A 25,064-nucleotide genomic window follows, 5' to 3' on the forward strand; every position below is an offset into this window, starting at 1 on the left:
CTTTATTCCAACATCACAGAGCAGGAACAGTTGTCAGGATTAACGAGTCGGTCGGGCCCTCCGATATTTGACACTGGTCTCGAAAGGAAAAAACGTCCAACATGAAGTACCTCCCGGGGCTGAAGCTGCCGCTAAGCACACGCTAACCCCTCTCTCGGAGCCTCTCGACCGCTAATCCCTCAGCACCGAGACCACGGCCCGGACAGATGTGTCTTCTTGGCTGAGACTGTGGGAGTACTGGACCAGGCCGATGAGGGGGCCCCTGCTTGGCCTCCCCAACACGTCCGAGAAAACAGAAGTCGCTAGTTCAGTCCCACAAGCACATTTATTCCCGCAAAACAGCCGAAGGCCGTGGCCCATATGGACTCAACCCAGAAGACACGAAGGTCATCTTTCAACCGAATCCACGTTTCCCCCTCGTCACGCCCATTTCTGTCCAGTCCTGTGCTAAACAATCACCACGACACAATCCCAACAGCAGTGTGAGGCCGAGTGCGACCGGTCCACACCCCCAGCTCTCCTGAGGCTGCGAGGAGATGAGGAGACGTCGCTGCCCTGAAGTGTGATCCTAAAAACGTTAGCTCCTTAACGCACAGAAACCTCCAAGCTGGGCAGGGTTCCATCCTTGTTGCAAACACTCGGACTTGTGTAACTTGATAGGATGGCCTTAAAGACTGAACACACTGGATCATTTTTAGTTCCTTTCCTGTGGGCCAGGAGGGACAGCCACGAAAACATTCGCGAGAGCCGAAACCGGTTTGGCTCAGTGGATAGAGCGTCGGCCTGCGGACTCAAGGGTCCCGGGTTCGATTCCGGTCAAGGGCATGTACCTTGGTTGCGGGCACATCCCCGGTGGGAGGTGTGCAGGAGGCAGCTGATCGATGTTTCTCTCGCATCGATGTTTCTAGCTCTCTATCCCTCTCCCTTCCTCTCTGTAAAAAATCAATAAATTTAAAAAAAAAAAAAAAAAAGAAAGAAAACATTCGCGAGAGAACTGTCAGTGACGTCACTGCCTGTGATGTCTTCTAGGACTTCTATGGTTTCGGGATCGACGAACGGGGCCACGTCAGACTATGACGTTTCTGCTCAGCCGAGGAAACCATCAACTAACAAAAAGACGACCCGCTGAATGGGAGAAAATGTTCACGGATGATACAGCTGATCCAGGGTGAATATCCAAAACATACAGAGAACTCATACAACTCAACACCAAAAAAAACAAACACTCCCATAAAAAGCAGGCAAGGGCCTGAAGGGACGCTGCTCTGAAGAGGACATGCAGGTGGCCCAGAGACATACGAAAAGATGCTCAATGTCACTGATCAGCAGAGATGCAAATTAAAGCCACCACAAGCTATAGCCCCTCACCCCTGCCAGAAGGGCTGCCATCAACAAGTCCACAGACAACAAGTGCTGGCGAGGGTGTGGAGGACAGGGAGCCCTCGTGCCGGGCTGGCGGGAATGCAGACGGGGCGCAGCCGCGGTGGAGAGCAGGGTGGCGTTTCCTCAAAACATTAAAAAATGGAACTCCCGTTTGACCCTCGTCACATCCCCTCCGGAGAGGCCCTCCCGGGTCCGCCGGGGTCAGCGCTTCCCGGACAACCTGCCTGGATGAAGCCACTGTTTCCTGGGAGGTGTGAGAAAATTCCATGGCAGAAAATGGCACGTTCAAAACACAAGGGGGAGAAGGAACCTTCCGGAACTCAGCTACACTGATGACACCCAAGCCACGGAGACGGCGGAGCACAGGGGACCCACGCCAAATATTTCCCACCTCTGCTCGGCTGCAGGAGCAGCAGGTGCACCTGCCGGGGCAAACACGCTGGGGGGAGGGGGGAGGGGAACGCGTGAACCCCGGAGCCGCGTGCAGGAAGCGTGTCTTCACGGAGACACGAAGCCTGGGCGTCAGAAGTGCAGCCGCTTGTCCCGGTTCGTTCATAAAACCCAGAGCGAGCGGCATCTCCAATACTGATGGCCCTCATCTTCGCATCACACCTTTAGATTTGTCAAAGAAAGAAAAGGAAGGAAGGAAGGAAGGAAGAAAGAGAAAGAAAGGAAGAAAGAAAGAAAGAAAGAAAGAGAGAGAAAGAAAGAGAAAGAAAGGAAGAAAGAAAGAAAGAAAGAAAGAAAGAAAAAGAAAGAAAGAGAAAGAGAGAAAGAGAGAAAGAGAGAAAGAGAGAAAGAAAGAAAGAAAGAAAGAAAGAAAGAAAGAAAGAAAGAAAGAAAGAAAGAAAGAAAGAGAAAGCAAGCAAGCACAGCCTGGCCAGCATGGCTCAGTGGTTGAGCATCGACCTATGAACCAGGAGGTCAGGGTCTAGGGCAGGGGTGGGCAAACTTTCTGACTCGAGGGCCACAATGGGTTCTTAAACTGGACCGGAGGGCCGGAACAAAAGCATGGATGGAGTGTTTGTGTGAACTAATATAAATTCAAAGTAAAGGAGCGGAGGGGAGAGCAAGAGAACCTTCCGCTCTTTCAGCTCCGCGGGCCGGATAGAACAGCCGAACGGGCCGGATCCGGCCCGCGGGCCGTAGTTTGCCCACGGCTGGTCTAGGGCATGTGCCTGGACTGCAGGCTCAATCCCCAGTTGGGGCGTGCGGGAGGCGCCCAATCAGTGATTCTCTCTCCTCACGGACGTTTCTCTCTCTCTCCCTCTCCCTTCCCTCTCCGAAATCAATTCTAAAAACTCTTCAAAAGATAAAAAGCAGCAACGGCTTCCACACCCCTCCTCTCCGGCAGCTACAGTCACTCACTTGCTTCCAAATAAAGCAGCTGCCTGCTCCTGACCCCCCACCCCCACCCCCACCCCCTGCCCCCCCTGCCCAGCACCGGAGACCAGGCTATTTAAAGCCGCCGCTATTCCCGTGTGGACAGCTGGCAGACTCCACCTGTCGCTGTCAGAGGTCCGATGTCCCGAGACCTCGGGACACACGGTCACCTGCCTCTCCTGCGCTAACGTCTGACCTCCTGCAGTGTTACCCTCAGAAGCTGGCTGTGTGACCTGGAAATCTATGGCCAAGTCAGGCGACCGATGTTGGGCCCAGGCGAATCCTCTGCACCAGGCGGGATGCTGGGTCCTGGGGACATGGCAGACACAGAGCTCGGTCACGTGACCTGCTCCGGTGCATCCCGCCTCGGCCCCACCCCACCGACCTGCCAACCTCAGGGACACCCCTGCCCGCCGGGCCCAGGGGTGCAGGGTGCAGAGGCCGGATTATATTCCCGTATCAGAGCTGACTGCTGTCTGGCAGCAGGCGAGGACCCAGATGGGCCACCGGCAGGTGTGAGACTCGGGGGTAAGTGTCAGAAAGGACGTCGGGGGTCAGCACGGAAGGTACAGCTCGGCCTCCACAGCAGGGTCTCAGCCCGCGGACCCTGCCCCTTAGGGCGCCAGGAGAGCACTGGGTGGCACTCGGAGCAGCGGGGCCCAGGGTCACCGGTCATCACAGAGGCACCTGAGCGCCGCAGCGCCCCCCCATGTCGTCGGCCCCAGGAACGGGCATCCCTGCAGGTCAGGGCTCGCCGCTGCCAGTCGGCCATCGTGTCCGCCCCCCATTCCCAGCGCCAGCCTTTGACCTCACCGCCCGGCACCTGGTGGACAGCCCGGCTGTCCCTCTCCCTTCCAGCCCCTCGTCCACGCGCCCCTCCAGAAAGCGCGTTTACGGTGCGCGTGGGACCAGCCCACACACACCTTCCAAACACGATGCACAAGCAGCCAGCTCCTTCTGACTCTTAGCAACGGGCAGAAAGTAAAAATTATAATTAAAAAAATAAGACACGGTGACTGTTCTCCAGGCCCCGTAACTCCCAGCTGAGTGTCTCGCGGCCACGAGTGACGTCATGTGAAGTGTACCTTCCCCAGGGCTTCACGCTCTGTCTGGTCCTCGGAAAAGTACCAAGATCTCCCTTTTAACCTAATCTTTGTTCGAAAATCTCAGTGGGACACCCGTCGCTCCTGATTTATTCTTCTTTGCCAAGTGCTTGCTCCGAAGGGGTGACTGTGAGCCACGGACTTAAGACTCCTGTGGAGCCAGAACTCCATGGAAGCAGGGAGTCCACGGGAGGGGCACGTGCCCCCATGTGGGCAGAGCGGGGCTTGGCAGCAACGGGTTCCGGGCCCCACCCCAGCCCCCACCCCTGGGCCGAGTGCTGGGCCCGCGGCTGACGTCACAGTCAGACGTCAGGGCGCCAGGGTCAGGTGTTACCCCTTCGTGGACAATTCCACGGAGCCCTTCACCCCCATCAGGCACGGTCAGGGGTGGGGGTCAGGCATGGCAGAGACGCGGAGCCCCCCTCGGGGACGGGACGCGGTCGGTGTTCTGCAAAACGCCGAATCCACGCTGCAGGGAGCTGGCTGCCCCCCGCCCCTCGGCTACAGGAGCTGCTCGTATCTTCCCGAACAGGACTCTTCCGAAGGTGCCTGTTCTCTCGGGAATGAGACAGCCCGCGCCCACACACACTCCCCATCACAGCACGAGGAGCCCCAGGTTTAAGAACCCTCCAAAAGCCACAGGCTGTGGCGATACTAACGGTGTCGCTGACACAAAACCCGGCCTCCGCCTCACAGCCAGTGAGCCCCGCGCCCCTGCCTGCTGTCTCCTGGCGGGAGGCGCAGACTCGGGGAGACGGGAGAGCAGCTCGTCCGGCCCCAAGTGTCCCTCTGGCTCGGCTCACGGCTCGGCCCAAGCGTGGGAGACGGGCCGGGAAAGCACCCGAGAAACCCAGAGGCCGCGTGCACGTGCGCAGAATGCGAGCACCCAGGCGGCTGCGCTGTTGGCCGGTGTCCCCTGAACGCACGAGCTGCTGCGGGCCCCACACAGCACCGTGGGCCCACAGTCCACGCGGCCGCCAGCAGAGCTCACGGACGGAGCCCATGTGTCCACGCACCGGAAGCGCCATCCAACGTCAGAAACTCCTGCCGAAATGCTGCTCTGTACAAACTTGGCGACAAGAGCGCGAGCAAGGGGGGCGAGCGGTCCGCCCCCTCGGCCGGGACACCACGTGCTGTGGGGCGAGGCCCCCGCCGTGTCAACGCACGAGCCTGGTCCACGGCGAGGAAAGCAGGAAGCTGGCAGGTGGGGACGGCGTGACATCCTGAACACCAGCCGCCTGCACGTCCCCGACCACCAGCCTCTACAACCAACAGGCGGCGGAGACAAACAGGAGAGAACACTCGGAAACGCCCGAGCTGGGAGCCCGGGGACAGCAGAACCATGCCGTGCTGACACAGCTGTTCCCGGGGACTGACGTGGACAGTCCCGCGTGCACCCGGGGCCACGCAGCGCGCCCAGGGCTCCTGCAGAGCTCCAAGCAGCACAGAACCCACGCACGGCCGCGAGCAAAGACCTCGCGGGGACCACAGCACCCCCGATCGGCTCCTCGGTAAGGCACGCACACAGGACCGGCACCGCGCGGCCGACGCCCCCGTCCCACACGGCCGGACACGGTGCCTGCGCGCACCCACCGCCAGGCCCCCGCGGCCGAGGAGCGGACGCCGCGGCATCAGCCGGGCCATCGCTGGCCGAGCCCACGTACCTCCACGATGCGGTCGTGGATCTGCAGGCCCCCGTCCTTGGCCGCTGGCCCGCTGTCCACGATCCTGGACACGAAGATTCCTTCACTGGACGAGCCATCCTGGTGGTCCTGGGAGTGAAAACACACATTCGGTGAGCACAGGCGCCCGGGGCCGGCAACGCAGCTCACACTCCGGAACCGGCCCAACAGCAGCGCACGCGGCCTGTCCCCCGTTTCTGTTCTAAACCCAAAGGAACACAGACGATGGGGAAACAACTCAAACCACACCACGGGGTACAGAATGAGCCCGGGCAGCCTCGGTCAGCGGTCACACTTCCTTTACACACCAGGCATGTGCCACCGCTCCGCCCTGTCTGCCCCTCTCCACCCTGTCTGCCCCTCTCCACCCTGTCTGCCCCTCTATGTCCATGTCTGCCCCTCTCCTCCCTGTCTGCCCCCCTCTGCCCTGTCTGCCCCTCTATGACCGTGTCTGCCCCTCTCCACCCGTGTCTGCCCCTCTCTACCTGTGTCTGCCCCTCTCCACCCTGTCTGCCCCTCTATGTCCATGTCTGCCCCTCTCCTCCCTGTCTGCCCCCCTCTGCCCTGTCTGCCCCTCTATGACCGTGTCTGCCCCTCTCCACCCTGTCTGCCCCTCTATGTCCGTGTCTGCCCCTCTCCGCCCCGTCTGCCCCTCTCCCCCGTCTGCCCCTCTATGTCCATGTCTGCCCCTCTCCTCCCTGTCTGCCCCCCTCTGCCCTATCTGCCCCTCTATGACCGTGTCTGCCCCTCTCCGCCTGTGTCTGCCCCTCTCCGCCCTGTCTGCCCCTCTCCGCCTGTGTCTGCCCCTCTCCACCCTGTCTGCCCCTCTATGTCCGTGTCTGCCCCTCTCCCCCGTCTGCCCCTCTCCCCCGTCTGCCCCTCTCCCCCGTCTGCCCCTCTCCGCCCTGTCTGCCCCTCTCCACCCTGTCTGCCCCTCTATGTCCATGTCTGCCCCTCTCCTCCCTGTCTGCCCACCTCTGCCCTGTCTGCCCCTCTATGACCGTGTCTGCCCCTCTCTACCTGTGTCTGCCCCTCTCCGCCCTGTCTGCCCCTGTCCTCCGTGTCTGCCCCTCTCCACCCGTGTCTGCCCCTCTCTACCTGTGTCTGCCCCTCTCCACCCTGTCTGCCCCTCTCCGCCCCGTCTGCCCCTCTCCGCCCTGCCTGCCCCTCTATGTCCATGTCTGCCCCTCTCCTCCCTATCTGCCCCCCTCTGCCCTGTCTGCCCCTCTATGACCGTGTCTGCCCCTCTCCGCCTGTGTCTGCCCCTCTCCGCCCTGTCTGCCCCTCTCTACCTGTGTCTGCCCCTCTCCACCTGTGTCTGCCCCTCTCCACCCTGTCTGCCCCTCTCCGCCTGTGTCTGCCCCTCTCCGCCCTGTCTGCCCCTCTCTACCTGTGTCTGCCCCTCTCCACCCTGTCTGCCCCTCTCCACCCTGTCTGCCCCTCTCCTCCTGTGTCTGCCCCTCTCCGCCCTGTCTGCCCCTCTCCTCCTGTGTCTGCTCCTCTCCGCCCTGTCTGCCCCCTCCTCCTGTCTGCCCCTCTCTACCTGTGTCTGCCCCTCTATGTCTGTGTCTGCCCCTCTCTGCCCTGTCTGCCCCTCTCCTCCTGTGTCTGCCCCTCTCTGCCGTCTGCCCCTCTATGTCTGTGTCTGCCCCTCTCCGCCCTGTCTGCCCCTCTCCCCCCTGTCTGCCCCTCTCCTCCTGTGTCTGCCCCTCTCCGCCCTGTCTGCCCCTCTCCGCCCTGTCTGCCCCTCTCCGCCCTGTCTGCCCCTCTCCGCCCTGTCTGCCCCTCTATGTCCGTGTCTGCCCCTCTCCGCCCTGTCTGCCCCTCTCCGCCCTGTCTGCCCCTCTCCGCCCTGTCTGCCCCTCTCCACATTGCTGCCTTCACCTGAAAAACCATGCGGAGTTTCCCTCAGTCCCACTGTCGGCCTGACTCGCTCAGGGGCCGAACAGCACCCAACAGGGAGACATAAGCCCTGCTCCAGGTGTGGCCGCGAAAGACAGGCTGTGCTAACACCACGCTCCTGCATTTTTAAAATTGTTTTTTAATCCTCCCAAGGATATGTTTATTGAATATTTAGAAATAGGAAGGGGGAGAGAGAGAGACACACACACACACACACACATCAGTGTAAGAGAGAAACATTGATCAGTTGCCTCCTGTGCACACCCCACCCGGGGGTGGGACCTGCATCCTGGGGATGTGCCCAGGCTGGGAATTGAACCCGACACCTCTGGATGTACAGGACGACGCTCCAACCGACCGAGCCACACGGGCCAGGTCTCCCTCCTGCATTCTCAAACAGCTTTGCTGGTATGACTGTGGGGCAAACCCCAGCCCTGGGAGCGTCGGGGCAAAGGGCACGCACATTTGGCCACTTTTGACCACTTGCCCCCCAGACAGTTTACGGGATGGGCCCCAGACAGGCGTTTCCCACACTGTCACCGGCACAGAGCTTCCAGTAATACCGACTAGCTTTTAAATTACTTTAACAGTGCTTTTACTTAATTTAGTGATACCCAATAGCTTTCCAATGTGTAATCATCTCACGGTGACAACAGTGCTTTATTTTTGCTCTGGTTTGCATCAGAAAAGCCATCACCACCCCCGCCCCCCCATCCTAATAATTTCTGATCCCCCCGCTCCTCCAATCCCTGTAGATCTTCCAGCACCCGGACAGAAACTTTCCGGGACAGGAGCGAGCTCCCGGCCCACACGCCTTCCTTTCCTCTAAGTCGAAATGCTCCCCCACGCTCCTACAACGTGTGCTCCCAGCCTGGTCACGGCCGTCTTCCCAAGCGGCACCGCGATGGGTGCTCCCAAGACTGGCACCGAGCGCCAGCGGCTTGTCCACCCAACGCCCAGCACGTGTCACTTCCAGACACACCACCACGAGGGCCCAGGCCGCTCCACACCAACGCCGCCGAGTCCGCGTGGCAGAGACGTCCTGCCAGCTTCCACAGACCCACCTCCCTGCCAACCTGCACGCACACTCGGAACTCCGCTGGTTACAAACAACGATGGCCCTCGCCGGCGTGGCTCAGTGGCTGAGCATCGGCCCGCAGACTGAAGGGTCCCAGGTTCGAGTCCCAGTCAGGGCACAGGCCCGAGTTACGGGCTCCATCCTGGTGTGGGTGAGCAGGAGGCAGCCGATCGGTGATTCTTTCTCATCGTTGATGTGTCTCTATCTCTCCCTCTCCCTTCCTCTCTGACATGAATAAAAATATATATATTTTAAAAAATAACTATGAAAAGACCACCTTTTCCTCTTGGGACAGCCATAAAGCCCTGTATTCCCCAGCGGAGGGAGGACTCTGAAGGTGGTCCCAGCACCTGTCCAAGTGCCACAGCGGAAACTAAGGGGAACCGCCCACCTGCCCGGCCTCTCACGGACACACGGAGCTATAACTGCGATTCACAGACACCTACCCCCCGGGACAAAGCCGGTCTCTAACTGCCCCCTGGATCCTACCAGGCTCTCCCAGGAGGGGAGGGTCAGCGTGACGGTGGGTGCCAGGCCGGCCTGCTGTCCCCAGACCTCCTGCTCCCCCCCACCCCCCGAACCCCGCGTGGCCTGCTGCAGGGTCACCTGCACTGCCTGAGCTTCCACGCGCCTCTGCCTCCTGCAGCCGCCTCACCTATGCCCTGGCCCTGTCGTTCCTGTCGCTGCCTACGTGCAACTCTCAGGTGTAAGTGAGGGTCTCTGAGGCAGCACCGGCCAGGCACCAGGTTGGCCGGGAGCTCCATGCCCACCCTGTAATGCACACGACGGCCACAAGCGGCACTATGCGTTTGCATTCCCTACACGGAAAACCTGGGACAGAGAGGTTAAGTAACTCACTCAAGGTCACACAGCTAAAAGGTAGCATAGGTCAGGTTCAGACTCAGGATCGTTTGAACGCGCCACTGTTGGAGCACGCACTCTGAGGGCAATACTGTCTCCCCCTGAGAAACGTCTAAAACACACGCACGGATACAGAAGACCAGCATTCCAGGGGGCGGAACATTCCACCAGAGACGCTGGGATGTCTCCGTGGACCACAAAGGATTTATGGACAAGCCTGAGCTCCCTCGGAGGTGATGTCAACGGAGCGAGTGAAAGAGGTCTGTGTTCACTCTGCTTTAACGGCTGCGCATTTCTTGGCTGGAAGGAAGAGGGAGATGGGATGGGGTTTTGGCTTGGGCTCTCTCTCTCCCTCTCCCTTCCTATTTGAAATTAATAAAAATGTTTTTTAAAAAAAAGGCCATGAGAACAGAAGTCAAAGAAAACCATCAAGTCCACCCCCCATAGCTACATTTTTCTTTTAAAAGGTGTCTCCTGTTTGGCTCCTCTCCTAAGGCTCTTAAAGTCAGCTGTTGTCAAGGTGGAGGGACCTGGTTGGGTGGTGAAATGTCGGGAGGGTCTGACCACGGCCTGCGGTTCTCAGGGGCGGGGGTGATGCTCCGAGCGGTGGCCGCTTCCTCAGGATGAGACCTCACAAAGAACACTGCAGGCATGCGGAGCGTGGCCCACATGATGGACAGATGGACAGCCTACGTCAGGGCCCCGTGATGGACAGATGGACAGCCTACACCAGGGCCCACATGATGGACAGATGGACAGCCTACATCAGGGCCCCGTGATGGACAGATGGACAGCCTACGTCAGGGCCCCGTGATGGACAGATGGACAGCCTACGTCAGGGCCCCGTGATGGACAGATGGACAGCCTACGTCAGGGCCCCCGTGATGGACAGATGGACAGCCTACGTCAGGGCCCCGTGATGGACAGATGGACAGCCTACGTCAGGGCCCCGTGATGGACAGATGGACAGCCTACATCAGGGCCCACATGATGGACTGATGGACAGCCTACATTAGGTCCCCCGTGATGGACAGATGGACAGCCTACGTCCGGCCCCTCGTGATGTACGGCCTACGTTAGGGCCCCCGTGATGGAGAGCCTAGATCAGGCCCTGGCGTGAGCACTACTGCCCACCTGGCCTCTCCGCTGGCTCTCAATGACCCTCCAGGTCTCCAGGTAACGGTGCAGAATGCACGTAGGTCTTACTGTGCGATCTCTGCTCATCAGGACACGTTCTGAGAAACACTACGGCAACTGGTACACATGGAATCCAGTCTTCCTCTGGGGCCGGCCTGGAGCGCTCCCAGAAAGACCACATACACTGAGAACATTCAAGACGCTACACAATTCAGTCTGGGTTGTACTTACATCACTTTTCTTAAAAACTGATTTTAGAGAGAGGGGAAGGGAGAGGGAGCGAGAGATACCAACATCAGTGATAACAGAGAAGCATGGATCGGCTGCCCCTGCACGCCCCCTACTGGGGATTGAGCCCGCAACCCCGGCATGTGCCCTTTACCGGAATCAACGGTGGCCTCCTGGTTCATAGGTCGACACTCCACTACTGAGCCACGCCGGCCGGGCTTCAATTACTTTTTTAAAGGGAAAAGAAAATAACCTAAAACGTGTTCTTTGATAAGCACAAGAACGAACCAAAGAACCTCACTCCAGAGTCTGCGTGTGCTCTCGCCCCGGAGAGGTGTAGGCTCCACCCTCACCTGCTTTCACAGTGAAGGTGTCCCCACAGCCGCCGAGTCCCAGGCACGCGTCTCCACGCCACGCGGTTCTCGGGCACGGGGCTCCCTTCTGCTCCCCAGGGAACCTCGTGCTCTTGCACTTCGCAGATAACGTGTCTCTGACAAACTGAAGGTTTGCCGCGACCCTGCGTCAGCTCGTCTGCCGGCACCGTTTTCCCGACAGCGTTTGCTCGCTGCGTGTCTGTGTCACACGTGGTAACTCTCTCATCATTTCACACATTTTCATTATTATTACGTGTGTCACCTGATCTGAGGTGAGTCACCTCTGATGCGTCTATTGTAACTGTTTGGGCACCACACACGCCAGGCCCAGAAGAGACGGGGAACTTAACGGGTAAATGTTGTGTGTGTTCTGACTGCTCCGCCGACGATACAGCCCCAAGTGGGGAGAAGACGTTACCCGGAAAGGAGACGTCAGCACCGGTGTCAAAGCCCCCAGGACAGGCCGACTGTCCTGTGAGGGGCTCGTGCAGCTGTGACTTCAAGTTGAAGCCAATGCTCAATCCGAAGTCCTAGGAACCATGTTTCTCTCTCTCCTTCTCCCTCCCTCCCTTCCATTCTCTCTGAAAAGCAATGGGAAGCCGAAACCGGTTTGGCTCAGTGGATAGAGCGTCAGCCTGTGGACTGAAAGGTCCCAGGTTCGATTCCGGTCAAGGGCATGTACCTTGGTTGCGGGCACATCCCCAGTGGGAGGTGTGCAGGAGGCAGCTGATTGATGTTTCTCTCTCATCGATGTTTCTAACACTCTATCCCTCTCCCTTCCTCTCTGTAAAAAATCAATAAAATATATATATATATATTTTAAAAAGCAATGGGAAAAATATCCTCAGGTGAGGATTAAAAAGAAAGAAGAAAAAAGAGAGAGAGAGAGGGAGGGAGAGAGAGAAAGAGAGAGAAAATTATGCCAAATCTGCCTGTGCTCTATAAATGCAACAAGCCAGCTGGGAGACAGCAGCTCTGTGCACAACACGGTTTATAAATAAATGAGGAAACGGCCGGCCAACGAGCCAGTGATGACTCCATTCAGGTGACCCCGCCTGGAGTTGACACCCTGACCGCAGTTTTGCCTCCTCCCCGGAGCCCGGCACAGACACACCCTGGCCATTACCCTGATGGATGGGACCTGGGCCCCTTCTCTCCAGACAAGGGCGAGGACCAGGCCGTGGGGGGAGGGCAGAAGCTCACAGCCCCACACCAAGGACCCATCCCCGACGCGTGGCGATGACCCAGAGCCGAGCTCACCCTCCAGTTCAGTGCCACCTGCACACGCCCCGCCACCTCGGCAGCTTGACTGCCCCACACGCAGACGTCACCCCCAATCCGAGTAACGTGGGCAAGCCGCGTATTACCGGGACGATGCCACCGTGGGAGACAGCCAAACAGAGTCCCCGCCGTAAAGAACGCAGTCTCCAACTACAGGAGTGAGCGAAGGACGCGACAGAGGTTCCGCCCTCCCTCCCCAAGCCCGTCCCTCTCCCAGCCGCCCAGGGAAGGAAAACCGCTGAGGAAGCAGGGACCTACCGCACACGGCCGGCCCCCGATGATGTTGAAGCCGAGGGAGCCCGCGTCGCGGTGCAGGACCAGGGTCAGGCTTTTGGTCTCTTCGCCCTGCAGGGAACAGAGGAGGTCACAATTACTCACCAGCTAAAGCAGGGGGCAGGGACTCGCCCCGTCTACGTGGCCTCACGGGTCACCCCGCTGACCATCGAACATTCTATGCCTCTTGGGGAGCGTACGCAAGGGAACACCTTGCGGCCCTGGTGTGACCGTGGAAGACTCCCGGCGAGCGCCTTCCGTCAGACCCTGGTCTGTAAGTGTGTCTTCCCACGATGCACCCGGGGACGCGGGCTGTCAGCACGACTGTCTGTCCGCTCCCCGCTGAGCACCCCCACTAAGTCATGGACAGCACCGATGACAACCTGCCGGGCTGTCTGAGCCCATGTGCAGCCAGCCGTGCACAGTCCTCTCTGCTGGGCGACGTTGGGGACGGCACATGGAAAGTCAGGTGCAGCCCCGCCAGTGTGGCTCAGCGGTTGAGCAGCGACCTATGAACCAGGAAGTCATGGTTCAATTCCCGGTCAGGGCACATGCCCAGGTTGCGGGCTCGAGCCCCAGGAGGGGGCGTGCAGGAGGCAGCTGATCAATGATTCTCTGTCATCACGGATGTTTCTATCTCTCTCTCCCTCTCCCTTCCTCTCTGAAATCAATAAAAATATTAAAACAAAACGAAACAAAACAAAAGTCAGGTGCAAGCCCGAGGGAACCTGAGGAATCCTGATCTACGGAAAGGGGGAGCGTGGTCACCGGTGACACCGCGACCACAGGAGGTGCAGCACGGAGTGACTGACAGCACTCGGCTTAAGGTGGGCGGATCGACACGAAACCTCACAACAAACACACAGAGTCGCCGGCGGGTCTCACGGCTGTGGGTGCCTGTCCTGGGGACGGAGAAGCCAGGGCTGCCGAGCAAACCCTCACGGAACAGACAGATGAACACAGATGAGCCCGCATGCGAACCGTGACCCGACAGGCGTGGCGTTAACCCCAAGCTTGCTGACACACAGCTGACGTGTTGCCGTTTTGCACAACATCACGTGTGTGTACTGACTGTAAGCTCGCAACTGCTTTGCTCACGTTTTCTGTTTCAACACAGAATTATTTACATGAAGCATTTTAAAATATGAAACACTTCATTATAAACTTTCTTGGAAACACTGACAGCTTATCGCACAAGAGACTTTATCCTGATATTTATGGTTTCCTGATCAAACCTTTGCCTCCTGCTCTTTGTGGGAATAAATGCAGCACCTGCGTGGCCTGGGCTCAGCTCTGACTGACCACTCTGCCCTGGCCTGGGGTCTGGATGGGGCTCCATCACCCATGCTGTGCACAGCCCGCTTCACACTGGCCGGACAGCTGTGCCAGAGGAGCCAAACACACAGAACACACACACACACACACTCTCACAGACACACTCACACATGCACAGATCCTCTCCCACACACAAAGCACACACACATTGCCCTCCACACACACACCCTTTCCCACACACATACACACACAGATCCTCTCCCATACACATCACACACACACACACACACACACACACACACACACACACAGGCACAAACAGACACACACATAAAATGAATTGGCCCCGATGTGTAGAATTATCTCCAAGTTTCAAGTCCTCAGTGACCATGCTGTTTCTCAGGACTAGTTAATATACAGCAGGATGCAAATATTTTAAAAGGTTTCATGTAAGCCTAAGCATCAATTACTAAAACCTGGTAAAAATGAGAATTCCTCACTAGAAAAAGGCAGTTTCTGATGAAAGGACGAGGCAGTCTATAAAAGGCTCATTTCGGCAGGGGCCCTTACTGGACATTGGAGTATCCATATACATAAAAGCCTAAGCTACTGTTACAACCAAATGACCAGAATGACTGGAATGACCTGTCAACCAGTTGCTATGATGCGTACTGACCACCAGGGGGTAGATGCTCACCGCAGGAGCTGCCCCTGGTGGTCAGTGCACTCCCACAGCCAACCTCCCGCAGCCCCTCCCTCTGCCGGACAGCCTCCCGCGGCCTCGATCAGCCCCGATAGCCGGCCAGGCTGAGGGACCCCACCCCGGCATGAATTTGTGCACCAGGCCTCTAGTCCTATATAATAAAAGGGTAATATGCTAATTGACCCTAATGGCAGAATGACTGCTGGACCAATCACTCTGAGGCGCACTGACCACCTCTTGGTCCCGTTCCCCAGCCGGCAGGTTCCGGTGGCCTGATGGCCACCCGCAGCAGGGGCGGGGCCGGCGAGTGGGCAGGAACAGCTTACCTCTCGGTCCCTTCCCACAGCCGTCAGGCACCGATCACCCGATGGCAAACGGGGAACCAGGGGTGGGGAGCGGGGCCGGCTGTGGGCAGCTGGGGAAGATGGCCCTGATTGCAGGCCAGGCCTCGGGACCGTACCCGTGCACAAATCACGAATTTCACGCGCTGGGCCTCTAGTTTCAATATAAAAGAGAAGCCCGTTTCCATCAACCTGCTGCACTTGCAGAAGCAGAGCCTCTGACGCCCATCGACTGGTTTTAAATGCCCCCCCGCCGCCAGCACCCACGGAAGCACCCATCATTGCTACAATCTTTGTAATTGAGTGGAGCTGCCACAAGTGAACAGGCAACAACGCCGCTGCTATAACAGACTAAACTTCAACCTAACGGTCCAACAATGTAAAACGGTGATTGGCACACTGAAACCGTTTATCCTTCTGCCTCAGAAACAGAAACACTCGCCAAGTCCAGGTCTAGCCTGGCCTCTGTGGAGGGCTGAAAACCCGAGAAACACGCCGGAATGTGAGTGCGTTGTCTTACGCGCCTTACGTTTCTGGCTGCGTGACCAGTCAGTGTTGGAAACTGAGCGGTAACGCGAGACGCAGCAGGAAGGAGAATGTGCGACCACATCGCTGAAAACATCCGTTTCCAATCTCTCTTCCCAGATGGCACCTGTCGTCCCCGGGAGCCAGATCCCCGGGGAGCAAGGAGCTCCCATCGAGAGCCTGGGGTCGCTGGAAAAGAAAGACGCCTGCCATCCTGGGGTCCAGCCACATCCCTGTCTCCTTGTGGGGAGGGGCAGGGGGCTCTAACAGATTCTCAGTGCCCCAGCGTCCAGCCAGGACCCCGCCCAGGGGCAGTCGGGCCCCCAGAACACTGCACGGTCTCATTGGACGGTCACATCATGTCCGCCCGGAAGTGCCAGCAGGAATAGAAGCTTGGCGTGCACGGCCTCACGGTGATTCTCTAAGAAGATGACACCCTAGAGCAGGGGTGGGGAACGTCCGGCCCGCGGGCCATAGCAGGCCGGCGAAATCATGTGGTCTGGCCTGGCCAAGGCAGGAGGGGTGAGTGAATTAAATGTTTGACCGAATAGAGCAGGCTACTTTTTTTTTTTTTTAAGTTGAATCTTGTCTGGGCCGGGAACGATGTTATAAATATCCAAACGGCCCCTGCACTACATCAATGTTAAGACCGCCCAGATCACAGTCTGCCCAGCTTTCAACTCAAAGTCTAACTGGGTAAGAATTGTGGGGGGGACACAAGTCACAGGGAACAAGGAAAATCGAATGTCCTTTGTCAGAGGACACCTTGTGGCGGCTGTTTATTTTTATAGAATGCAAACTGCCTTCTACGGGCAAAGTCCCTCTTCTCTGTCACTGCGCTCCAAAAAGCCCAGCTGGGACGCTTGGACGCACGCCACCTCCTGTGGGTGTGGCGGTCCCCGGAGGCCACCCACGCCTGTCCGTGCAGACTTTCCTCCCCACGACGGGTGTCCCTGTTTCCCGCGGTTGTGGGATTCGCCACCCGGCGGCGCGGGCAGGCTGAGGGCGGCCGGGCGGGTTCTGAGACCTGTAATTGACTGACCGCCGGTCTGTGTTATCTGGGGGACGCGACACCTCAGCCTCGGATTATGCGAAGCTCCCAGAGACTGCACAGCTGGGACATGGCTCCGTCTGCGGCCCGGTGACGAGAAAGCGCAAAAATGTGCAGGGCGGGGGCGGGGGTGGGGGGCGCGGAGCTGGTGCCAGACATTCCATCCAAAGAAGGCGGGGTCTCACTCCCTACACAGGACGTCTGTGTCCCGTCCTTCAAACTGATCCTAATGGTCAGCGGCGTGGACCAGTCCCACCCCCTGCCACGCGCCTCCCTTCCAGGGAAAGCATTCTCGGAGGAAGGACAGAGAGGAAGCGCTCAGGCCTGAGGGTGAGTCACTGGGATGATGCTCAGAAGTGAATTCAGCCCTAACCGGTTTGGCTCAGTGGATAGAGCGTTGGGCCTGCGGACTGAAGGGTCCCAGGTTCGATTCCGGTCAAGGGCATGTACCTTGGTTGTGGGCACATCCCCAGTGGGGGGTGTGCAGGAGGCAGCTGATCGATGTTTCTCTCTCATCATGGATGTTTCTAACTCTCTATCCCTCTCCCTTCCTCTCTGTAAAAAACCAATAAAATATATTTAAAAAAGAAGTGAATTCAAAGAGCCCTGGCCGGTGTGGCTCGGTGGATAGAGCGTCGGCCTGAGGACTGAAGGGTCCCAAGTTCTATTCCAGTCAAGGGTATGTACCTGGGTCGCAGGTTCCCCGGTCCTGGTCAAGGTGCATGCGGTAGGCAATCAATTGATGTGTCTTTCTCACATCGGTGTTTCTCTCCCTCTCCCTTCCACTCTCTCTAAAAATCAAAGGAAAAATATCCTAGGTGAGGATGAACAAAAAGAAAAAAACCAAACAACACAAAACAACAAAGCGGATGGGAGTCAGGGGAACTGTTATCGACTCATATCTGTCCCCAAAGACAGTGCGGAGAGGGGGAGAGAGACACGGGGACAGGGGACATGGACGGGGAACAGAAATCGCTTTTTCAGACACAAAATGGTCATCCATGAGCCAAACAGATTAAAAAAAAATAATGTGAGAGAAACATATGAAGAGTTTTAGTGCTTCCCTGGCCCAATACACATATCCACCTGCTTTTCTAGTGAGATAACCTGCAGATCCCTGAACATCCGCGTCCCTGTCCCCCGAGTCTGCCCTCAGGGTGCACCCCTGGTCTCACGCGGAGCTCGCCCGTGTTCCTGGTGAAGTCCAGGCGTCTGGCCAGGCGTCCTGGGAACCAACGCCCCTGTCCAAGGCTCCACCGCCTCTCACGCTCCCACACAGTGGACGGCACACAGGGGCTCTGTGCCTGAAGGGTAGCCCCCCAGCTCCCCATCCTGAAGCACTCCTTCCCCAAATCAGAGGATGGCCCAGGCTGCCCAGGGTGACAGGCCTCTCACAGGACGGCAGGGGCCGTGTGGGCGGACCTCCCCAGCTGTGATTCCGCAGGACGAAGACGTCACACGACACCCTGTGGCCTCACCTGGTCACCAGCCTCCCCTCCTTCACGTCTCAGCCCGGAGCAGGGGCTAGGGATGCTGCTCAACAGCCTTCAGGGTCCTGAACTCTCACCCCCGACACACAGGCCATGTGTGTGCAGGGCCGAGGTCCAGAGGCCCTGATGTGGGCAAAGGCGGGCATCCGATGGGGCTGAGACCAGTGCCCACCTTCAAGGCACAGCATGTGTGGGGGTAAACTCAACAGGGTTTAAGGACAGACGGTGTGGGGGGAGCAGAGCAGAGAGGTCAGGAGGAGCCCCACGTTAACAATTCCGGGGACGTCATGCCCAGAAATCCCAAGATGCCTTGCTGTGGAATGCCTGTTCTCAGAACCAGGTGGGTACGTCAGGGAGGGAAACCGAGGCTGGGAACGGAGCCCTTTCACTCGCTCAAGCCCAGCATCGCCAAGGCTGTGGCAGCCCACACGGGGCTTCACGTCGGTTAAAGCGAGGCCGCCTAACGGACCACATCATGCAAGCTGTCTGGGTTCCGGAACTCGCCCTGGTGTTCCTCAGAGCGTTAAGGAAGGGCCGTGTAGACAACGACAGGAAATAATACCGTGCAAAGGAGCCCAATGCATGCTTATCCGCACTGGGCCGAACCTCTGTCGAGCGGAGAAGCTACAAGTGTGACAGGTGGCCCGCCTGGCTCGGCGTGTGTCATCACCGTGAACCCCACGTGGGTCAGAACCTCGGAGTCAGACGCGGGAATCTGAACCAGCTCTTCCTGTGATTCCGATCGTGCGTGGGGTGTTCGAGAAGCGAACCTGAGAACAGCACCAGCAAACCCTGAACACTCAGCCTGCAAAGACACATTAGACGACGCCAGAGCGTTTTATGGGACAAGGGCGAGGCCCTGAAGCGCTGGTGCCGAAACCTCCTGGCTGTGACCGTCTCCTGCAGCTGCCGCAGACGCAAACATCAGGACGCGTGAAAAAGCAACGCTGCTATGCAGGAGCTTCTAGGGACACTGGCCCGCCTGCCCTTGGGTGGGGGGCAGAGTTCAGTGTCCGGCGGGGCAGAGTTCACCCAATGCAATAAGCCAGTTCTTACACAACCTGTGTAGCAGCAAGGGCCCCGAGGGGGCACCTGGGGCCGGAGGAGCTGCCGGGAGGGGGAGGCCTGGCTGAGGCGGGGGCTGGGGCCCGAGAAGAACCAGCACAGCTCTCCGGCCCCCCGAGTCTTGGGGCTCAGCTGACCCGGGGAGCAGTCGGGGCTCCGACGCCAGGAGACTTGCTCTGTAAACTCCACAGGCAACATCTGGGCCCCCAGCTGAAGGCCCCCGGTTACCCTCCCACTCAGAGCTTCACCAGCATCCAGGGTTCGTCCAAGTTCCGTATTTTGGATTCTGAGAGAATTTACCCCAACACTCCAGAAAGAAAACAGAAAGGCAAGAGAAATAATAAACTCGCCTAACAATGAATGACGTGCCAACCCTGGGGAGCGAAGGGCTTATTTATAAACAAGTATCACTTTACGCAGGGCGTCCAGAGGACAGCCCGACCGGCAGGAACCCAAGCCCCTCCGCCCCGGCGCCTGCCTGGGACCAGCCTGGGCCCCGCTCGGGTGACTCCTGGGCCTTCCAGGCCTTTGTAGCCGGTGCGGCCCCGGTGAGCTCCGAGCTGTAAATATTTGCCCTGAGCTCAGAGAGGCCAGCTGCTCAGACTGAAGCTGACAGGCCGGCGGGGGCCAGGCGGAGGGGGGTCGGAAGACTTGCGGCCTGGTGTGCACTGGGAGGAGGGGGCTGGGCCAGCAGGAGGGAAAGCAGACACAGGCCTGGGGCCCTGGGGCCCTGGGGCCCTGGGGCAGGTTCTGTCTCCTCCTTGGAGCCATATGGACAGGCAACTAGAGGGGCAGCGGCGGGAGTCCCGCCCCCTGTAGTTGAAAACAGGGGCCCTTTGCAACCAGGAAACCCCAGTTCTCAGGGGGTGATTTCCCCGCCCCCTCTCCTAGCCCCTCCCCCATCCCAGAGAACACTGGACAGTATCTGGAGACATTTTGGGTTGTGGAAACACCGGGGCTGGTGCTTCCCCGTGGGTAACTAGGATGTCGTGGGTCGAATCAGGGATGCGGCCAGCCATCCCACAACAGAAAATCACGGGCCACCATGCCCGTGGGTCCCGAGGCTGAGCTGAGGCAGAACCCGATTCCCGCTCTGTCCCGAGGTGCTGCCTGACCCTGTGCGGCTCTGGGACCTCTCTGAGCCTGCCCGCTCCCCTCAGCGGACTAAGCTGATGATGCATAGAAAGCACGGCGCTGGGTGCTGGCGCACAGTCCACACTCAGTCAACGGCACCAGCGGCCACACAGCAGGCGTCAGGAGTTCGGGCTGGAGACATGGGCGCATGTGGGTGCAGAACCCAACCGCCCACCTCACAGCTGGGACCCAGGCCCACGACTGCCCGTCCCACGGCCTCCATTCCTTCATCTACAAACGACAGACAGGGAAACAGCTGAGAAGTGCTCAGCGCTGGGCCCAGGGCAAAGTCGCCCTCAGAAGGTGTGAGACAACACCTCCCAGCAAGCACCAGGGAGGCCTGGGGCCTTAAGATAATTGCAGACACAGACAGGCACTTACCCCCATCCCCACCCCCACCCCCACCCCAGGCACATCGCCAGGGCCTCCTCACAGAGCCTGCGCTCCTTGAGGGCTGACAGCAACCACTTCACATTTAGAGGCACCGGAGCAACTGGGTCACGTCACGAGGTCACCCAGCTGGTCAGCAAAGCGCCCAGATTCTGAAACAGCTCACATTCACGGGACTCGGTGTCAGTGACTACTTCACGCTTGGTGTCGGTTCCTTTAATTCCTTCCGGGATCCCCGGTGAAAGGGACAGAGGGTGCCCGGCTGTGTTCATCCCTGTCCGGGTGGCTCGCTCAAGGTCAGCAGCTGCTGCCAGCATGTCCGGCCCGAGCCTGCCCTCCCGGAGGCGGCCTCTCTGGCCTCCTTCTTCCTCACCCTGGACTGGCCCTGGGCCCCGGGGAAGCCTGGACATACCTCACCCCACATGCCAACATCTTCCTCTGTGTCACTACGTAGGGACCACGGTTTCCTACCAAGATACCCCAGCGGGTCTGAGCAGTGAAACTAGAAGCCGGTTCTGGCTCTCCCCAGACTGCGGGTTCCTCTCTCTCTCTCTCTCTCCAGGCCCTGAAGCTTCCAGGCCCTGAAGCTGCCAGACCCTATTCCACCCTGTGCGCCTGGTCCTCTGTGGGGACCAGAGTTCCCAAGCTTGGGTTGACTCAGCACCCAGCTCCTGGCGATCCGGCTGGCAGGCAGCGGAAAGAGGAGGGGCAGGGATGCTCCCAGGGAGCCCAAGGCATCCCAGTGCCCTGGGAGTTGGAGGTGCCCTGCGTACTGGGCCTGGCAGGGGTTGGCCGGCGCCTACCTTGCCGCCAGCTGGCGCGGCCACGCAGCGACTGAGAGAGTCCAGGCGCGCGCTGTACTCCGTGAACTTCTTCTGGTAGCGCAGGGCGGTCATCTGCAGCTCCAGCTGCGCCGCGGCCAGCTGCGCCACCAGGGACTTCTCCCGCTTGCCAGCGCGCAGCGCCTCCTTCTTGAGTGCCTTGTGCAGCGTGGCGAGCCGGGCCTGCAGCGCGCCGTTGTGCGCCCGCAGGGCCCGCGCACAGCAGTGGCCGCCCGCGCGCAGCTCCCCTCGCGTCAGGGGCAGCCCGCAGCCCTCCTGGCAGCGGCCCACGGGCCTCGCGTCGCACGCGTCCCGCATGTGCGCCTCCAGGTCTCGGCGCGGCAGCACCTGGGCGCACCCCGCATGGCGGCAGCGCGCGGGCGCGAAGTCGCAGCGCTCCAGGTGCGCGGGCAGTGCCTGCAGCTGGACCACCCGGCCGCAGCCCCGCGCCGCGTGCGTGCACTTGATATCCAGCTTGAGGATGAGACGCTTGAGTGGCAGCACGTGGTTGAGCTCCTTGGCCGACAGGCGGCCGCGGCAGCGCGCGGGGCAGCTACCCTCCTGCACCACCCAGGGCAGCACGCAGCCTGCGCAGAAGACGTGGCCGCACGGCGTGGTCAGCGGGTCCTCCAGCACCTTCCCGCACAGCGCGCACTTCAGGTCCGGGTCCACGTCGCCGTCGAAGCGGTCCAGCTCGAAGCCCATGGTGGGGCCGGGCCGGGGTCGCCGCCGGGGCGCGGCGCCCTCCCTCCCGCCCGCCCTGCGAGGAGCGCAGACCCGGCCGCGCGCGCGCTCGCCCCGGACTGAGCCCAACTCGGCCGACGTCTCGGAAAAGGCCCCGAGCTCCTCCGCCGTATTTGCGCGAGCGCGAGCGCACACACATCCCGCCCCGCCCGCCCAGCCCGCCCGCTGCTCCGGGGAGGCGGCGGGGAGCCCGAGGGGGCGGGGAGGCCTTGGGGTCGCCGAGAGGCCGGGCCCCCAGGACGCAGCCGCACCCTCCTCTCCGGGGACTCTTCGCCCTCTCTAGCAGTTTTTGCTTCTGAAGGCAAATTCCAGCCAAAAAAAGCTCCCTGAGTCTGGAGCTTAGGCTGCTGTGGCCCCGCCCGGGTCGCCGAACCCCTTCCGGGACCACCGCCCCCTGGGCAGTCCGGTCCCCGCCCCTCCACGCCCCCTTCCCGCCCCCTTCGCTTTTCTGGCTGCGCCGGTGGAAAGTGCTGGGCCGCTATGCCGGCACTTACGGCCGCTGCCGAATTCGTCCAGGACTGTGGGGAGCCTGGGCTCCCAGGCCGGCTCTGCGCCCGCGTGGGCGGCCGGGTCCCCCTGTCGCCTCCAGTGGGAAGCGCAGGCCGGGACAAGGCCAAGGTGTCCTGCAGGGCCGCGTGGAGCGGTGATTCCCAGATGTTAACGCGGATGCGGATTCTGATCCGGGGTCCGGAGAGCCCCCAGGTGACTGAGCTCCCAGGGGACACTAAAGCCCTGGTCCCCGTTACATCCAGATGGGAAGTGGCTGCCCATGAATCCAGGCCTTTCCCACCAGGACAGGGAGCCTCGGGCCGTTTTCAGCAGCGCCTCTGCGTGTGGAAGGAAGACCCGGGCATTCCCAGCATCACCCGTGGACTGGGGACTCTCTCCCGGGGCTGAGAATCGGCCAGTTTCTGAAGTTGGACCCCTGGGCTCAGGGCGGCTGTGGGCCTGGGAGGCCGGATGACAGCGTCCATTCGCCCATTGCTTTTGCTTCTCCTTCTCCCTCTGTGGCTGCTGCGACCTCTGACCTTCGCTATTTAAGGGCTTCATGGAGGGCAAGGATCGCCCTGGTGTCCAGAGGGGCTGCTTGCTGGAACTGACCTTTCAGAAGCAGCCACTGGGCAGTGACCTTTAATCGGGGTGTAAAGGGGCATCTGTGGCCCGTCTGAGGGCCTTTCCTCCAGTTGCTTTAACCGGTGCCCTTCTCTGGTGGCCGTGGGGCCGACTGGATGGGCTTCAGTCCAGGTGAGCGCGTGCTGCTCGCAGGTTCTCAGCGAATGGGCAAGAAACGGGTTCACTCAACAGAGGTGTGGGCTCCTCCTTGTCCCAGGGTGGGATCCTGTCAACAGGGTGATAATCTTCAAACCAAACTGGTTCTGAGGCCCGGGCCCAGCTCTCCGACACCGTAAACGGGAGATTAGTGCTTGCTCTGGGCGTAGCTTCTCTGAGACCCGCGCCCCCCTTCCCCCGTCGACCAGGGGCTGATGAAATGCTGCAGCTGAGGCCAGGGGTGGGGCGGGGTGGGGTGGGGTGGGGGCCTCGCCTCTTTAGGCAAAGGAGAGTCTGTGTGCACCAGCCGGCCTCAGGGTTAATTTTAGCATCAGGGAAAGAGACCCCCTGCATGTCAGGCTGGTGGCCAGGCACGTGTTTCATGGCTGAAGTGAACAGAGTGGGGAATCAGAAACTAGAGGAGCCCATTCCTGGGGTGGGGGTGGAGGGTGGGGGGTTCTGATGGGAGGGGTGTGAGCTGTCCCTTGAAGGGTGAGAAGGAGCCAGCGATGACAGCAGGATATTCTGGGCAGAGGGGCCAGGACTGCCGAGGTGCTGAGGGATTAAGATAGAGCTGGCCCAGAGCTGGAAGCGGGGGGGGGGGGGGGGGGGGCAGGGGAGAACAGAAGCAGGTAAAGGCAGAGAAGTGGGCAGGACCTAATCTCCGGGGGTCCGCAGGGCATATGTGGTGAGGACTCTGAACGGATTGGGGGGTGCTGGATTTGGGGGTGCTGGATTGGAGGGTGCTGGAGGGCAGGAGAGGGCTTTGGGCAGCCGAGGGCACGGTTGATCAGGTCTGGGTCCTTCAGAGTGGGGCATCGTGTCCAGGTGCCCCCTCATGTCGGACCAGGACGGGCTCCTTCTCCTGCTCCAGGTAAGCGCTGCTCTCGGACCTCCTCACAGGCGACGCCACCGCACAGGGAGCCGGATCACAGTGTGGCTGTTTGGGGCGCACACCCGCACTTACACACTGCTCCCATCACAAAATCCACCCTGCATTCTGAACAGCCAGCTCCCACGGGACCTGCTGGGTCACCGAGCTGCTGGGACGCGGCAGGCTTTCCGCAGGCATCGCTGCACACACCCCCTCGGCTGGAGAACGTCAGAAGGACAGACAGACGGTGAAAGGCAGGCAAGGACAGGGAGACCTCGGACCGCCCCACGTGGCTGGTGGGACGGCAGCCGGGGCAGCCTTCTTGCAAAACGGGCTGGACGTTCCTCAGAATGTCCCACGTGGAGTGACCGTGGGACCCAGCAATCCCACTCCTCAGCGTGGACCCACGAGGACAGAACGAACATCCACACAAATGCTCGGACTCGAGTGTTCACGGCAGCGTGGATGTTCACCGCAGAAGCTGAGACAGCCCACTGAGCCTGCTGGGCTCTCCTCTGGGGAGGGGGGCCTTCCCTGGAGGTCTCCATGGTGGCACACACAGCCCCTGCATCCCGCAGGCTCGCCACGCCCGGCCGAAGAGCATCCTTCTCCCGGTAGTTCCAATGAAGGCCACGCACACCAGTCGCCCTCCCGACCATCACCAGCACCCCTGCCTGGAAGCAGTCATCTGGGATGG

General features: G+C 60.0%; 1 protein-coding gene across 2 annotated transcripts in view; it reads right to left on the reverse strand.

The window, feature by feature from the left end:
* The window catches only part of PDZRN3 (PDZ domain containing ring finger 3), a 100,868-nt gene extending 78,596 nt beyond the window's left edge, over positions 1 to 22,272 (reverse strand). The window contains exons 1-3 of one of the 2 annotated variants that reach the window (XM_080673198.1): positions 21,463 to 22,272; positions 12,671 to 12,757; positions 5,534 to 5,641 (exon numbers count right to left, since the gene is read on the reverse strand). In XM_080673198.1, the coding sequence (XP_080529324.1) occupies positions 5,534 to 5,641; positions 12,671 to 12,757; positions 21,463 to 22,185 (918 nt within the window). In that variant the 5' untranslated portion in view covers positions 22,186 to 22,272. The remainder of the gene's footprint in view (positions 1 to 5,533; positions 5,642 to 12,670; positions 12,758 to 21,462) is intronic. The other variant, XM_080673199.1, reaches the window with a different exon arrangement.
* Between the last annotated feature and the right edge of the window lie 2,792 nt (positions 22,273 to 25,064).

Source organism: Plecotus auritus (genome assembly GCF_963455305.1).
Source record: "Plecotus auritus genome assembly, chromosome: 6".
NCBI classification, from domain to species: domain Eukaryota; kingdom Metazoa; phylum Chordata; class Mammalia; order Chiroptera; family Vespertilionidae; genus Plecotus; species Plecotus auritus.